The sequence below is a fragment of the Indicator indicator genome, unplaced genomic scaffold (genome assembly GCF_027791375.1).
Source record: "Indicator indicator isolate 239-I01 unplaced genomic scaffold, UM_Iind_1.1 iindUn_scaffold_99, whole genome shotgun sequence".
NCBI lineage: Eukaryota > Metazoa > Chordata > Aves > Piciformes > Indicatoridae > Indicator > Indicator indicator.
In genome coordinates, this window is record NW_026539215.1 from 50746 (window position 1) to 67381 (window position 16636).

General features: G+C 65.2%; 1 protein-coding gene across 1 annotated transcript in view; it reads right to left on the bottom strand.

The window, feature by feature from the left end:
• Window positions 1-5312: 5312 nt before the first annotated feature.
• The window catches only part of DCHS1 (dachsous cadherin-related 1), a 46184-nt gene continuing 34860 nt past the window's right edge, over window positions 5313-16636 (bottom strand). Inside the window, exons 12-21 of the mRNA XM_054398750.1 lie at window positions 15966-16175; window positions 14058-14921; window positions 13264-13377; window positions 11984-12195; window positions 11720-11874; window positions 10559-10689; window positions 9876-10162; window positions 8230-8368; window positions 6354-7963; window positions 5313-6320 (exon numbers count right to left, since the gene is read on the bottom strand). Coding sequence (XP_054254725.1) covers window positions 5313-6320; window positions 6354-7963; window positions 8230-8368; window positions 9876-10162; window positions 10559-10689; window positions 11720-11874; window positions 11984-12195; window positions 13264-13377; window positions 14058-14921; window positions 15966-16175 — 4730 coding nt within the window. The remainder of the gene's footprint in view (window positions 6321-6353; window positions 7964-8229; window positions 8369-9875; window positions 10163-10558; window positions 10690-11719; window positions 11875-11983; window positions 12196-13263; window positions 13378-14057; window positions 14922-15965; window positions 16176-16636) is intronic.

The window sequence follows — 16636 nt, forward strand, 5'->3', positions numbered from 1 at the left end:
TCACAACCTCTCTGGGTAGCCTGCTCCAGGGCTCTGTCACTGTGAAGAAATTTCTCCTCATGTTAAGGTGAAACCTTTGATGTTCAAGTCTGAACCCATTGTTCCTTGTCTTATTACTGTGCACCACCAAGAGGAGCTTGGCCCCCTCCCCTGCCCCCCACCCCTCAGGTACTGACAGACATTGATCAGATCCCTCTCAGCCTTCTCTCAGACTAAACAGCCCCAGGGCTCTCAGTCTCTCTCCTCAGGGGAGATGCTCAAGTCCCCAGGTCACTCTCGTGGCTCTCCCTTGGACTCTCTTCAGCAGGTCTCTGTCTCTCTGGAACGGGGGAGCCCAGAACTGGACACAGGATTGCACTGTGGTCTCAGCAGGGCAGAGTAGAGGAGGAGAAGAACATTCCTAGCCCTGCTGGCCACACTCCTTCCTTAGACCCCTCCCCAGCTTCCTTTCCCTGCCCTGGCACTGCCCCAGCCCTCAATGTCCTTCTGGCAGGGAGGGCACAACCCTGCCCCCAGCATTGCAGCTGTGGCCTCCCCAGTGCCCACCCCAGGGGCACAATCCCTGCCCTGCTTCTGCTGCCCACACCATTGCTGCTCCAGCCTAGGCTGCTGCTGCCCTCTTTGCCCTCCTGGGCACCCCCTGGCTCCTCTCCAGCCACTGGCTCCAGCTCCCCAGGTCCTTTTCCACCAGGTAGTTTCCAACCTTTCCCCAGCTTGGAGTCTCCAGGGGGCTGCTGGAGCCTGGATCCAGGGGGTGGCTGCAGAAAGCACCTGAAGGTCAGAGTCCTTGGTGGGGTCTGCTCCTCTGTGCCCACCCCAGGGCTCAGGGCAAGGAGCCATAGGAGGGGCTGCAGGCAGGGGTGCCCAGGCTGTTCCCTCTGCAGAGGTTGGGCATCACCAGTGGGTCCAGATGAGCCAGGAGGTGTGGGGCTGGTGGCAGAGCAGAGCTGCACAGCCAGGGTGTCCCACGCCCTCCTGGGAAGGTCCCAGCAGCAGCTCAAAGCATCAACAAAGGTGTTGAGACATCACCAAAGAGGTGTTAAGACACCACCAGAGGTATTGGGACACCACCAGAGGTGTTGGGACACCACCAGAGGTATTGGGACACCACCAGAGGTGCTGGGCACCACCTCCAAGGGATGGTGCCCAGGTTGTGGCAGGGAGAAGGTGCAAGGCTGAGGCTATGCCACTCTTCTCCCTCTCTACTCCCAGGCAGTTCCAGCTCTGCCAGAGGTGGAGGTGCCCTGTGCTCAGGTGAGCAGTGCCTGCTGCAGACTCCTGGCCCTGCTCCCCTTGGGTGAAGAGAGGCAGCCAGGAGACCTGGTGGGGCTGAGCTGGCACCTCCTGCTCACCAACCACCACCCAGCAGCTGCAGGAGCCTGGACCTCCCCTGTGCTCCTCAGGCTCAGCCAAGCACTGCTCTGGGCTCCAGCTGCTTCCCTGGTGCCCTGGGGCAATTTCTTAGAGTCATGGAATGGTTTTGGTTGGAGGAGAACTTTAGGACCATGGAGTCCAAGCATGGCCGCAGCACTGCCCAAGCACCACCACCCCATGGCCTTCAGCACCACAGCTCCAGGGCTTGGAAACCCCTCCTGGGTTGGGGACTCCCTGGGCAGCTAGGACCAGGTCTGGGCAACCCTCAAGGGGCACAAATTGTTCCTCAGGGATAACCTCAACCTGTTCTGGAACAACCTGAGCCCATCTTGTCTTGGCCCAGCTCACAGGAGAAGACCTTGACCCCCAGCTGGCTCCTAAGGGTTCAGGCTTAGGAGGCTGCTCAGAGAGGTTGTGGAGTCTCCTTCTGTGGAGAGCTTCCAACCTCCTCTGGGGGGCAAGCTGCTGGGGGTGCCCTGCTGGAGCAGGGAGGTTGGCCTGGGTGGGCTCTAGGGGTCCCTTCCAGACCTGCTCCTGCAAGGCTGCACTGCTCCTGCAAGGCTGTACAGCCCCACAGCAGCCCCTGCAAGGCTGCACTGCTCCTGCAAGGCTGCACAGCCCCACGGCAGCCCCTGCAAGGCTGTACAGCCCCACGGCAGCTCCTGCTCTGGGCTGTGGAGATTTCAGGGGTGGGCAGTGTGCTGGAGGAGGACTTAGTTGGAGGATGGCATCCAAAGGGCGGTGGTCAGTGGCTCAATGTCCAGGTGGAGATGGGTGGCAAGGGTGTCCCCCGGGGCTCCAGACCAGAGCTGTTCAACACCTCCTTCAGTGGCACAGGAGGCTGAGGCAACCTCAGCAGTCTGCAGATGGCACCAAGCTGAGCAGAGAGGTTGATGAGACTGAAGGATGGGATGGGGTCACCCAGAGGGACCTGGGCAAGGCTGCAGAGGTGGCTGAGGAGAACCTCAGGAGAGTCAGTAAGAGAAAGGGCAACATCCTGCTCCTGGGTCAGGGCAATCCTGGTGTCAATCCAGGCTGGGAGTGATGAGATCCAGAGCAGCCCTGCAGAGAAGGAATTGGGGGTGCTGGGGGGTGAGAAGCTGGAGAGGAGCCAGCAATGGGCACTGGCAGCCCAAAGGCCAAGGACAGCCTGGGCTGCATCCAAAGCAGTGTGACCAGAGCTGGAGAGAGAGGATCTTGCCCTTCTGCTCTGCTCTGGGGACACCTCCCCTGCAGGGATGGGTCCAGATCTGGGGCCACAAACAAAGGAGAAGGTCTAGAGGAGGCCACAGAGATGCTAAGAGGCTGGAGCAGCTCTGCCATGGGGACAGGCTGGGAGAGTTGGGGTTGCTCAGCCTGGAGAAGGCTCCAGGGAGAGCTCAGAGCTGCATTTCAGTATCTGCAGGGGAAGGCTGGGGAGGGGCTGTGGGGGTAGGACCAGGGGCAATGGTTGGGAACTGGAGCAGGGCAGGGTTAGGTTGAACATCCGAAGTTCTGCACCATGAGGGTGGTGAGACCCTGGCACAGGCTGCCCAGGGATGTGGTGGAGGCCCCATGGGTTGCTTCCAACCTGATGCATTCTGTGGCTCTCTGGTCCCAGCTTGCATGCCCCAGGAGCTGCCCAGTGCCCATGGCAGGGTGCAGGTCCTGCCTGCCATGGCACGGCACTGGTGGCCCCACTGTGCCCAGGGCTGCCCCTGCCCACCATTGCAGCGTGAGCCTGGCACAGCAGCCATGGCACAGTCTCCATACAAAGTGTGGTTTATTAAGGCATTTTGGAGAGGTTGGCACTTGGGCACAGGCTGTGCTGGGCGCCCGTACATGCAGCTCCGATACAAAAGGTACAGATCGAGTAGAAATGGGGGGCTGGGTACAAAGTCTACAATAAATAACTGGCGGCTCCCGGCGGAGGCGGGGCCGCGGTGCGGCGCCCCGGGGATGCCCCTCCTGCGGCTGCCGGGAGTGACCCTTTCGTGATCCCCTGTCCCAAACATGCAGCGAGGAACGGTCCCCGCCCCATAGAGGGCGCCCGTGGCACCCTCGCCCGCTCCGCGCGGTGCCCGTGAGCGGGACAGCCCTGCCGGGAGGGAGGACACGAAGGGTGCCCTCCCTAGGAGCTCCCGCGGGCTGTCCCTGTGCTGAGTGCTGTCCTCCCTGCCCTCCCCACCCCTGTGGTCCCCATGCAGCCATGGCCCTGCGGCCCCTTGGTGCCACCATCCCCGTCCTGTGTTGCTGCCCCGTGCCCAGGGCAGCCCCAGGGCCGCCCGCAGCAGGGATATGGGCACATTGCCCGCTGTGGGACCAGCCATGGGGCAGCCCAGGCTGGAGGTTCAGGACTGGGACAGTGCCAGACGGGGCTGAAGCCACGGATGGTGCCCAGTGGGAGATGTGGGTGGGCAGATGTGGACGGTCTGGGTGCTGTGATCAGAGCCCGGGGATGGGTTGCAGCATGGGGCTGGGAACAGCCTGAGGGAGGAACCCCCCGAGGCCCCTCCTCGGGGGACCAGAGTTCCTCCTGGATGTGCCCAGGCCAGCTGCATTCATGGGGCTGCCTCACTGCCCCCATGCCTGCTCCCAGCCCTCACTCTGTGCCCGTGGCCATGTGTGGGGCACAGCACCTGGGGGCACCCTGGCTCATAGTGGCAAGACATGACCATGCCTGTGCCACCCTGAACAGCCACGGGGCGAGGACTAACCCCAATGCTGGGGTGAGGATGGGGACCAGCCCCATGGCAGCATGGCTCCATCCCATGTCCATGGCATGGCACAGAGCAGCTCCTGCTCAGAGCTGGGGGTGCTTTGGAGGTGTCCGGGGGACACTCTGTCCTGGCAAGCACCACAGGGCCCCAGGGTAGAGGGCAGCTGCCTGGTGCCCCACCCTGACACTGTGAAATACTGACTGCGACCATGCCAGCTTCGGGCTCTCTGGGGCACCTCTCACCCCTCCTCTGCCCACCAGACCCAGAGCAGAAGGAACAGGAGGAGGCCACTGGTCTGTGCCACCGAGTGGCCACAGTGAGGCCTCTCCTGGGGCCCTGGGACCAGTGCTGTGGCAGCTCTCGTGCTGTGGCTCCTGCCAGTGGGTGCCTGGGCAGTGCCCGTGTCCAGTGCCCATGTCCAGTGCCCATGTCTGGTGACGGGGTACAGTGCCCATGTCCAGTGGCCAGCCTGCAGCCCAGGGAGGCACCTGGTCCCTGGCATGTTCTCCAGAGCCACGGTTGTCATGGTAAGCCTGCCACCTGCCTGCCAGCCTGGCACGGAGCAGCAGCTCAGGAAGGTGCCCTCAGAAAGGTGATGTGCAGTGGCAGGAGTTGGGAGGGGCTGTGAGACCCCCAAAGGAGCCTCTGTGCCCCCCACCAGCCATGGGTGGTGAGCAGAGCATGGGCACTGCTTTCTCCTCCTCTCCAGCCTGGCCTGGCATGGGGCACCCACTGCTTCCAGGAAGCAGGTTTGGCCATCCCATGCCCACAGGAAGTGTGGGTGGAGTGGCAGCTGCCATGGCTGTGTCCCTGTCCAGGGACCCACCCTCACCCTGCTGAGACCCTCCTCAGCCCATGGAGCTCCCGTAGGGATGCTGGGCCAGCAGGCATGGCTCAGCCATGGGCACGGCTCTGCCATGGACTGCTGCACCTGCTGCTGGGCACCTGGCCGGGCACAGGCAGGGGCTGTGCCCCCCAGAGCACTGGGTCCCGTTTGGCACCGTTGGATGCCGTGAGCAGCACAAGGAGTCATGGCCCCGGGGCACCGGCCCCAGCAGTAGCGGTCCGTAGGACACCGAAACCGGCACCGAATCTGCCAGACTGCCAGCGGCCCCAGAGGGCACCACCCCGAGGCTGTGAGCAGCGGGATCGGCCCCCGTGCCCAGCGGCCCCAGGCTCGGCCCCGCTCCCAGCCCGCTGCCGGCGCCGCGGCGTGGGGCAGGAGTCCTTGGGCCCAGGCTAGATGCGGAGCTCGGCCTCCTCGGGCGGCTCCAGCGAGTGCTCGGCGCTGATGGCCGAGGCCGAGGGCCCCTGCGCGACGCCGAAGGGAGAGACCACAGGGGAGCGGGCGGCCAGCGGCGACAGCGAGGGCGAGAAGCTGGGCGACATGGCACAGGAGGAGGAGATGGAGCCCTCGTGGCTGATGGGCGAGCGGCGCAGCGAGCCGGGCTGCGGGAAGGTCCTGCCCGGCGGCGGCTTGGGCGGCACGGACTTGGCGCCCGGGTGGGCGACGGCGGTGATGAGGGGCGGGGGGTCGATGCGGGGCTTGGGCTCCGCCTTGGGCTTGGCCGGGAAGGGCTTGCGCAGGGAGCTCTCGTCCTTCAGCCGCGCGATCTCGGTGAAGACGCTGGCCAGGGGCTGGAACTGCGGGCACCAGTCGAGGAGGTAATCCCAGCTGTAGCTGCCGCGCAGCTCCTCGTCGCCGGCCACGATTGCGCTCAGCGAGCCCTCGGCCGGGGGCTTGCCGTCCTCAGGGAAGGCGTAGTCCTGGGGCGGCGAGGAGACGCCGAGCCCGCAGCGAACGCCCAGGAAGGCTCCGCCGCCGCCGTCCTCGCGGTAGAGCTGCGGGGGCGGCCCCGGCAGCAGCAGCCCGGAGCCCTTCTTGCTCTTGAACCACTGCGCACCCTCCATGGCCGCGGGCTCGCAGGAGATGTCGGAGAGCTGATCGGCGTCCTGCTGGATGCCCGAGTCGGGGCCCCGCGCCGCCAGGTGCTCCTGCATGGAGGCCGTGATGCTGGCCACGCGTGGGTACTCGTTGATCATCCGGATCTCGTCGTCCTCGGCCGCCTCGGCCGAGCCGCGCCCGCTGGAGTGCGAGGGGTCCAGAGAGCCACCGCGCGTGTAGGGCCCGGCCGGCTCCGCGCCGTACCCCGGCAGCGCCTGGTGGTAGATGTGCTCCGCGCCGGACAGCGCCGGCTCGTCGCGACCCAGCTTCTGCAAGGAGCCGCTCTGCCCGCGGCCCAGCTTCTGCAGGGAGCCGCTCTGCCCGCGGCCCAGCACACCCTCCCCCTCCGCCTTCTCGCCGCCGCGGCGCTGCCGGGAGCGCACCAGCGCCAGCACGATGGCCACGGCGGCCAGCACCACCACCACCCCCAGCGAGGCGGCCACGGCCACCAGCAGCAGGTTGAGGTCCGGGGCCAAGCCGAAGGAGGTGTGGGTGACGTCAATGGTGACCTGCGCCGAGGCCGAGCGCGAGGCGGGCAGGGGGCCGCGCGCCAGCACCTCCAGGCTCATCTCACGCGGCTCCCGCTTGGCATGGCTGGCGCCGGCCTGGGGCTGGCTGTCTGCCCGCAGGTAGATGGTGCCCGTGGTCTGGTTGATGGCGAAGTAGGGCGAGGGCTTGGCCAGGGAGTACAGCACCACGCCGTCGGCCCCCTCGTCCTCATCGGTCGCCAGCACCTGCCCGATGCTCTGCCCCGTGCGGGCGCCCTCGGGGACCTCGAAGCTGAAGGAGGGGCTGAGGAAGATGGGGTCGTACTCGTCCTCCCCCGTCACCAGCACCCGCACCGTCACCGTGGCCGAGGCGTTGCCGGCGTCGGTGGCGCTGACGAGGAGCTGGAAGGCTTTGGCCCGCTCGTAGTCGAAGGCGAGGCGCGAGCGCAGCTCCCCAGAGCTGCCATTGAGGGTGAAGGCCTCACGGCCCTCGGCCAGGCTGGGCTCTGCTGCCGACTGCTCCAGCACTGTGTAGCGCAGCTCCCCAAAGATGCCAGCGTCGGAATCAGCAGCGCGCAGCGTGGTGACCAGCGTGCCGGGGGGCAGGTTCTCGCGCAGGCTGGCGCTCAGCATCTCCAGTGGGAAGTAGGGCTTGTGGTCATTGACGTCCTTCACCTCGATGGCCACGGGCACCAGGGCGAAGTGCCCACCTGGCTCGTCGGCCGCCTGCACCACCAGGGCATGCAGCGCCTGCGCCTCGCGGTCCAGTGGCTGTGCCAGGCTGAGGGCGCCGCTGGCCTCATGCAGCCGGAACAGCCCCCGCGGGTCGCCCGAGGTGATGGTGTAGCGCAGGCGGCCACGCGGCCCCGAGTCGGCGTCGTGTGCCTGTAGGCGCAGCAGCTCGGTGCCTGGTGGCGCTGCCTCGCTGACAGCCGCGCGGTATGCAGCACGCATGAACTCCGGTGCGTTGTCGTTGACGTCACGCACGGCGATCAGCACCGGCACCGTGGTGCTGCGCTGCGGCACGCCCCGGTCCGAGGCTGCCACCGTCAGGTTGTAGAGCTGCACGGCCTCGAAGTCCAAGGGCTCCACCAGCACCAGGGCGCCCTGGGTGCGCAGCCGCCCCCCGGCCCAGCCCGCACGGCTCTCCAGCTGGAAGGCATTGCCATTGTTGCCGCTGACGATGGTGAAGTCGAAACCGGAGTTCTCCCGCAACAGGTCGGCGTCGGCCGCCTCCAGCGTCAGCACCGTGGTGCCCGGAGGCAGGTCCTCAGGCACGCTGGTGTTGTAGTGCGGTAGCTGGAACCGGGGGCTGTGGTCGTTCACGTCCAGCACCTGCAGCTGCACTGCCACCCAGGACGAGAGGCTGGGCGAGCCCTGGTCATATGCCTCCACCACCAGGTCCAACGTGGGCTGCCTGGCATCGAACTCCAGTCGCCGGATGGTGAAGAGGGTCCCTGCGAGGGCACAGAGCCAGAGTCAACGTAGGGGAAGAAGCAGGAGCCGAGAGGGTTTGGGGTCAGCGCAGGACACCTCCATGGTATGCTCCATGGCCACCCCACCATGCCCACCTCACTGGCCATCCCAGATGGTGCCACCCTACTGTGCCCCCCTCAGTGTCCACCCCAGATAGTGACCTAGGAGGGCCTGGGCTGTGCCAGCGTGGAGATCCCTCCCTCTGCAGGCCCCTCCAGAGCCCTTCTTCAGCCCCCACCCCACGCACCGTTGCTGGGGTCGATGGTGACGTCAGGGCTGGGCACAGCCAGGCGGAAGGTGACATCCCCGTTGCTACCTGTGTCCGGGTCGGTGGCGCTGACGGTGAGGATGGCACTGCCCGCAGGTGTGTGCTCTGGCACCATCACCTGGGATGGAGGAAGCTCTGCTCAGCACCATGGCCCCCACACCAGGGCAGACATGGCCATGGCTGGACAGAGCCAAGGCGGCAAAGCCTGGTGCTGTGCCAAGGCCACCAGGGCTGTCAGGGGAGCAGACCTGTCCTACTGGCCTGTCCACGCCCTCCTAGTGTGACCCTCCCAGTGCCAGCCCCCTGCCCTGCCCTCTCCTCCACCTGCTCTGCGCTGCTGAAGAACTTCTGCTCTGAAGAACCAGAGAACCACAGCAGGGTGTGGGCTGGCAGTGACCTTCCAGATTGAGTCCAACCAGAACCAATATGCCAAGGCTGCCACTAAAGCACCTCAGGAGCTGGCATCTACTCCATGGCAGCATTCTCACCACCCAGAGCATTCCCTGTCCTGCTGCTGTGCCAGGCAGCACCTGCAGACTGAGGGGTCCCCAACCTGGTCTCTCACAGCCCTGAGGCAGTTCTGTGCCCTCTCAGAACGAGGCAGAAGGCACCAGCTGCAGGCACCTCCTGCTCTGGTCACGGCACCCAGGCTGTGCTCCATGCTCCAGCCTGGAAGCTACTTGAGTCACTGAGCAAGGATCCTCTGAGACCCTAACTCCACAGGGCTCCTCTGGCTGCTGGTGACCCCCACTTGCTGCCCCAGTACCCCCCAGGGGCCTGCTCAGGTGCTTCTCAGGCCCTGCTGCTGAGGCACTTCCCTGTGCAGCCAGAGGCTTAGCCTCGGAAAGTGGCTAGTTGTGCAGGCTGGGAGCCACCTCCCACCACTTCTGTCCTTCCCACAAAGCTCTGCAGGGCCACAGCTGCTGCCTGCGTGCTTCCAGCCTCCTGGCTACTGGGCACTCCTGATGACATCACAGTGGGAGTCAGGACATGGATGGAGCCCAGGAGAGGGGCAGGATGGGCACAGACACATCCTTGGGGGAATCTCATAAGAAAGTCCCTCCCTGCCAGAAGGACATTGAGGGCTGGTTCAAGACCAGAGAAGGGCAAAGAAGCTGGGGAGGGGTCTGGAGAAGGAGGAGAAGGCTGTGGAGAAGTTGTGAGGAGCAGCTGAGGGCCCTGGGGGGGTTGAGGCTGCAGCAGAGGAGGCTGAGGGGAGACCTTGTGGCTCTCTGCAGCTCCCTGAGAGCAGCTTGCAGCCAGCTGGGGCTCAAGGGCTGCTCCTGAGGGCTGGGCCAAGAGGAGGTGGCCTCAGGTTGTGCCAGGCAAGGCTGAGCTTGGCCCTGAGCAATAATTTGTGCCCCTTGAGGCTGGCCCAGGCCTGTGCCAGGCTGCCCAGGGCAGTGGTGGAGTCCCCAGCCCTGGAAGGGTTCCCAAGCCCTGGAGCTGTGGTGCTGAGGGCCATGGGGTGGTGGTGCTGGGGCAATGCTGAGGCCATGGCTGAGCTTCAGGGTCTCCAAGGTCTCTCCCACCCAAAATGGTGCCATGGTTTGGTGCCCCCTGAAGCTGTGTGCCGCAGGCAGCAGAGGGGCTGGCATGGTGCCAGGCACCTCTGTGCAGGGTACCTGGTAGCAGGGCTGGCTGAAGGCTGGGGCATTGTCGTTGACGTCCTCCACCAGCAGGGTAAGGTTGGCCTGGCCCCGGTGCTGCCCGTCCCAGGCGCTCAGCGTCAGGCTGTAGCGGCTCTGCCGCTCGTGGTCCAGTGGTGCTGTCAGTGCCAGGCCACCGCCGTAGCGCAGCACGCTGAACGTGCCTGCGGCCTCCCCTGGCACTGCCAGTGTGTAGGACAGCGCCGGGCCCGAGTCCACGTCGTTGCCAGTCAGCTGTGCGATCTGGGTGCCCAGCAGCGCATCTGCGGGGACGAGAGGCCCAGCGCTGGCACCAGTGCCTTGGCGGAGACCCCAGAGCCAGGCACAGGAGCTGCTGCAGGTGAAGGGCTTGGGAGCTGGGCAGGGGGCAGCTGGGGCAGGACAGGTAACTGCTAGCACAGGGCAGGGAATGTCTCTGGGGCAGGGCAGGTGACAGCTGGCACAGGAAAATGCAGCCATTGCCCCACAGCATGGGCAGGGCCAGGGCATGCAGCTGGCATCTCAGCAAGTTCCATCTAGACACAGCTCCAGCACAGGGAACTCAAGCTAGGGTTGGCACCAGCCAGCCCCCGGCAGAGGGTGGGTGAAGCTCTCTGGGGTTCCTGCCCAGCCCGGGGTGCCCACCCTGCCCTGGTGCCCTCCTGTGGGGCAGCACTTACTCTCAGGCACCCGCACCTCAGCGGGCACTGGAATGGTAGGGCTGTTGTCGTTGATGTCCAGTACCACCACAGTCAGCGTGGCAGAGCCCACCAGGGGCGGTGTGCCCCTGTCCATGGCTGTCACCACCAACCTGTGGGCAGGCACAAGGTCCTCAGGGACGAGGGCACATGGGTGAGAGAGCGGCACGGACATGCCCAGCACCCAGGATGTGCCTGCAGGTGCCACACTGTGCTGGAGCTCTGGGACCCTCAGGAGGAGCTGGGCTTGGGCTGAGCCTCTGGAGCTCATGTGTGGGCAGTGGCTGCCTGTGGGTCCCAGTGTGGCAGAGCATCAGATGGGCACAGACTTGAGGGGTGTCTGGAGGGCAGCAGGACTGTTCCCAGCACCTGGAACATCCCAGTGGGGAGAGAATGTGGGCACAAGGGTCTGGAGCATGTGGTGGGCAGCAGGTGCACAAGGGACAAGAGACCCCACACGTGGCTAGACGCTGTGCCAGGGGAGCTGGTGGCACCCAGAGTACATCTAGTCTGAGTCTGGATCGTGGTGGGAGATGGCACAGGGTGGGTGCAGGGGATGTGTCTGGCACAGAGCTGGGTGCTGGGCAACACCTGGAGCCTCTGCAGTGGTGATGGTTCTGTGGGTGGCAGGGGTGCCCAAGGCCTGTGCCCAGGGGGAGTGCACAGGGACACGTGGCCACCAGAGCACAGGCATGGGGGCAGAGACCCAGGCCGGGGTGGGGTGGCAGAGGCTGCGCCTTCCCTCTGAACCAGGCAGGTCTGGGGGATTTGCCATCGTCTCACAGGTGTGGCTGGGGGTGGTGGTGCCCAGGGCACCTGGGCTGGCTGCAGGAGGAGCTGCAGGAGGGCTCTGCAGAGCATGGTAAGGCAGCAGGCTGTGATCCTGGGGTGTGTGGGCAGGCCTGGATTGGTCAGGCAGGAACAGGGCAGGAGCCCACTGCCCCCTTACCATCTCCTCAGCCCATCTCATGGCCACCTGTGCCACCTTTGGTGCCATTTCTTCTGCATGTCTCCACCATGCCTGAGGTCCTGCTGCTGGGCAGCAGCATTGCCTGAGCAGGGCTGGGACAGTGTTGTGTGGCACCAAGCAGCAGAGGACCCTCTGCAGCCGTGGCCAGGACACCTGGGGCCAGTGCCACTCACCGTGTCTGGGACCAGATCTCCCTGTCCAGGATGGCAGCCGTGGTGATGGTGCCAGTGTGAGGGTCGATGTGGAACAGGCCGGCAGTGGGCAGTGCGGGGTCAATGCCGTAGGTCACCTGCCCGTTGGCTCCCTGGTCTGGGTCATCTGCCAGCACCTGCCGAGCCCAGGGGAGGTCCAGCAGGGCACTTGTGGGGCTCTGCAGACCCCACCAGGGCCAGCCCCGGGCCCGGCAGAGCCAGGGGTGCCCTGCCCGTGCCCCCTACCTGTATAAGGGGCGAGTGGTAGCTCTGGGACTCGCGGACGAAGGCAACGTAGTGGCACAGCTGGAAGCTGGGGGCATTGTCGTTGGCATCCTGCAGCAGCAGCGTCACCGCCGTGAAGCTCAGCGACGCTGCAGCCTCTGCCTGCACCACCAGGCGCAGCCGCGGGCTGGCCTCGAAGTCCAGGCTGCTGGGGTCCTGCACCAAGATGGCACCTGGGGGGGCACAGCAGGCAGGGCTCAGGGGGTGGCATGAACCGGGAGATGCCTCCCTCAGCCTCCCTCTCCTCCAGCCCTGGGCTCCTCTGTTCTCCAGCACACAGAGCAAGTATTGAGCTCTGCTGGGCATGTGGGCCATGGGCTGCAGGGGGCACAGGCACCGTGCCAGCTTGGGACTGTCCCAGACCAACCAGCCAGCGAGCACCAGAGGACAGGGTTGTGGTGTGAAGCTCCAGCTCCATGTGTGGGCTGTGAGCAGCTTCCTCATGTCATAGGATCACAGAATGGTTTCGGGTGAAGGCCCCTTGGAGGGTCACCCACTGCAACCCCCTGCAGCCAGCAGGGACAGCCCCAAGCAAAGCTCAGAGCCCCAAACAACCTGCCCTGGGCTGGTGCCAGCCAGGGTGCATCTCTCCCCTCCCTGGGCACCCTGGGCCAGGCTCTCCCCAACCTCCTGCTGAACAACTTCTCCCTTCCCTCTGCCCCCAGGCTCTTAGAGCTCCAAACCATCCCTTGGCCTGGCCCCACAGCTCCTGCCCCACAGCCTGGCACCAGCTTACTCCTGGGCCCCTTCCAGCCCTGCCAGGCCACCAGAAGCTGTCCCTGGAGCCTTCTCCAGGCTGGGCATCCCCAGCTCTGCCAGCCTGGGCACCCAGCAGAGCCCTTCCAGCCCTCCCAGCATGGCTGTGGCCTCCTCTGGCCCTGTCCCAGCAGCTCCCTGGCTGTGCTGAGCCCTCCAGAGCCTCCCCAAGCACTCAGGAGGTCTCCCCAGCCCTGCACCCCCAGCCCGGATGGACCCCAGGGGTTGTCCCAAGCTAAGTGGTGGTCCTGGCCAAGTCTTGTGCAGGGCCTGGGAGGTTTGGGGAAAGGTCCCACTGAGCGGGGACCAAAGCTCTGCTGGGAGCTGCACTGCCAACACCAGGGCAGCAGCAGGGCAGTGCCAATTCTGGCACCATTTCCTCTGCCGGTGCAGGGGTGTGGAGGGTGGCACGGTGCCCGTGTGGCTGTGAGCCGTGGGGTGCTGAGGAGCAGCAGGGGTGGGTGGCAGGGGGGCTGAGGCCGTACCTGAGCTGGGCTGGATGCCGAAGGCGCCGCGCTCGTTGCCGCTGACGATGCTGTAGCTGATGCGGCCAGAGGAGCCCCCGGTGTGCGCTGCCTGCACCCTGGCCACCACGGTGCCTGTAGAGAGACGCCAGGGCAGCACTTGTGGCACCACCTGTGGCACCACCTGTGGCACCACGGGATGCCCAGGGCTCTGCTACCAGGAGCCGATAGAGACCTGGGGCTGGGAGCAGGACTTGTGGGGCCTATCCATGGCTCCCTTGGTCTCATCATGACCCCTGCAGATCTTCCAGGAGCGCCTGAGGCTTCCCAGGGCAATCTGACCACCCTGAGATGAGCCCACAGGGATCAGCACCCTGAGTAGCCTGGGCACCACTCAGACTGTGCCATCCCCTGGGTCTACCCAGAGCCCATTGGGGCCTCCCAGGAGCCTCCTGTTCTGAGCTTAGAACCAGAGAATCATGGAATGCTTTGGGTTGGAGAAGACCTTTAAGATCATGGAGTCCAACCATTCTCTACCTCTGCCGAGGCTGGTGCTGAACCATGGCCCTCAGCACATCTCTGCAGCTTTAAAACCCCTCCAGGGATAGGGATTCCACCACCTCCCTGGGCAGCTTCTTCCAGTGAAGAATTTTCTTCTGATGTCCAACCCAAACCTCCCCTGCAGCAACTTGAGGTCACTTCCCCTTGTCCTGTCCCTTCTTGTTATCAGACCCCAACCCCACCTGGCTCCCAGCTCCTCCCAGACAGCTCCTTCCACCAAGGCCAGCCCAGCATCCCCCACCCCCAGCAGGTACCTGGGGCAGGGTTCTCGGGCAGGGTCACCTCGCTGGCAGCGCGGGCGAAGCGCAGCCCCCGCTGGGGCTCGTCCTGCAGCAGGATCTGCACCACGCCGGTGGAGGACAGTGCCGGCTGTCCCAGGTCGGCGGCCAGAACGAAGAGGGTGCGCTGGCGCGGTCCGAGCGCGGCCAGGGGCTGCAGCAGCTGGATCTCGCCCGTGTAGGAGTTGATGGTGAAGGCGGCATTGGGCATGGCCAGGCGGTACAGCACCGAGGCATTGGCGCCCGCATCGCGGTCCTCCGCCCTCATGGTGGCCACAATGTGCTTGGGCGCGGCGTGGCGCGGCAGGGCCAGGCTCAGGGGGCTCTGCGGGAAGGCCGGAGCGTGGTCGTTGACGTCACGCACGGTGACAGTGACCAGCACGGCCGTGCTGCGCGGCTCCCGCGGCGCCCAGTCCACCGCCGTGGCCAGAAAGCTGTAGCTGTGCTGCCGCTCGCGGTCCAGCGCCAGGGCGCTGCGGACGTGGCCACTCTGCGGCTCCACCTGGAAGGCGCCCAGGGACTCGTTGCCCAGGTAGTAGGAGACCTGCCCGTTGGTGCCCTCATCAGGGTCCTCGGCTGCCAGCTGCAGCACCAGGGAGCCTGGGGGCAGGTCCTCCGGCACCTCTACGGCGTAGGCGGCCTGGGCGAAGCGCGGAGGGTTGTCGTTCAGGTCCAGCACCCGCACGGTCACCACCATGCTGGCGCTGCGCGGGGGGCTGCCCTGGTCCTGCACCACCACCGTCAGCAGGTACGAGGCCACCCGCTCCCGATCGAGGGCCCGTGCCGTGGAGAGCACACCGGAGACTGGGTCCAGGCTGAAGTCCTGCCCGGGGTCTCCGTCTGAGAGAGAAGAGATGCCAAGGTTGACACAACCACAGAATGGGTTGGGTTGGAAGGAACCTTCCAGATCGGTCCAGTTCCAAACCCCTGGCCCTGAGCACCTCCAGGGAGAGGGCAGGCACAGCCTTGCTGGGCAACCTGTGACATGGTCTCAAGATGGGAGGTCTGGGGTGTCAAGGCAGCATCATGACAGCTGGTGCAAGGAAGGACCTGCCCTGCCTTGCCCAGATGTCAGAACGGAACCCACACCAGCATGCCCTGGCAGGGAGGGCAGAGGCTGCTCTCTGCAAGGCCCCAGGCCGGAATCTCCTTGATCCAGCTCCCTAAGAGCTGCCATAGGCAGTCCCAGGCCACACGTGGCATGGACAACTGCACAGAGCCCACTTGGCAGCCCCTGAAGTCAACAGCTCAGAGTGGCCAAGGGTGGTATGGACCAGACCAGCCTGGGGAGCCAGGCAAGAGCCTGGGGAATGAGAGCAGCCTGTTCAGATTTGGGGGTGCTCCTTCCTGGGCACAGACTAGCTCCCTGTGGTCTGGAGCACTGAGGTAGAAAGGCCAAGAGCCCTGGCGCTGAGAGTCTGGAGCAGAGGAGCCCCAAAGGGGATCTGAGCAATGCTCAGCAAGAGCTCAAGGGTCTGTGGGGGGCAAGAGGCTGGGGCTGGAAGCTGCTGAGTGGTGCCCAGGGCCAAGGGGCAACAAGTGGAAGCCAGGAGGTGCCAGCAGGAGCAACTTGTTTGGGGTGAGGCTGCTGGAGGCCTGGAGCAGGCTGCCCACAGAGGTTGTGGAGTCTCCTTCTGGGGAGAGCTTCCAACCCCTCCTGGCCATGGTGTCCCTGGGCAAGCTGCTGGGGGTGCCCTGCTGGAGCAGGGTGGGGGGTTGGCCTGGGTGGTCTCTAGAGGTCCCTTCCCACCCCTCCTTGCTGGGATTGGGAATTCTGTGAACAGGAGCTGCCATGGGTGATGCTCCCCTTGGCTGTGGGCAGCCCAGGGTGAAGAGCCCTGGCTTTGCTCCCAGGAGGGCCCTGGAGCTGGCCCTGGTGCCCACCTGCCAGGTGGTACTGCAGGCGGCCGTTGTCGCCGGCATCAGGGTCAGTTGCCCGCAGTGTGTGCAGTGCCACACGGCTCTGGTTCTCGGGCACCTGCAGGGCACAGGCCTGGCTCTCCAGCTGTGGGGCGTGGTCGTTCTCGTCGCCCACCCTCACCAGCACCGTGGCCGTGGATAGCCTGGGTGGGAGGCCTCCATCCCGGGCGTAGACTGCAGGGAGACAGCAAGATGCCACCTGCTGATGGCACCTGCCTGGCCTTCCGGGCCTATGCAGATGCCCAGAGGGTGGCTGTGTGGGATCACTGGCACTCATGGAATTAGAGAGTCCTTTGGGTTGGAAGAAACCTTTCAGATAATGGAGTTCAACCATGCACCCAGCCCTGCCAGGTCAGAACCAGCCCCTATCCTCCAGCACCACATCTGCACAGCTGTGAATCACAGAACCATGGAACTGTTTGGGTTGGCAAAGCTCTCTGAGGTCACTGAGTCCAACCACAGACCCAGTACCACCGTGGGCATCAAACCTTGCCCAAGGTGCCATAGCCAAGGGTTCTGGAATACCTCCAGAGACCCCACCACTGCTTATGCTTTGCACACTGCTGTGCTCTGCACACCCAACCCCTCCAACGGTCCTGGTGCCCCTTAAGGCCCACCCTGCTGCAGCACCTCTG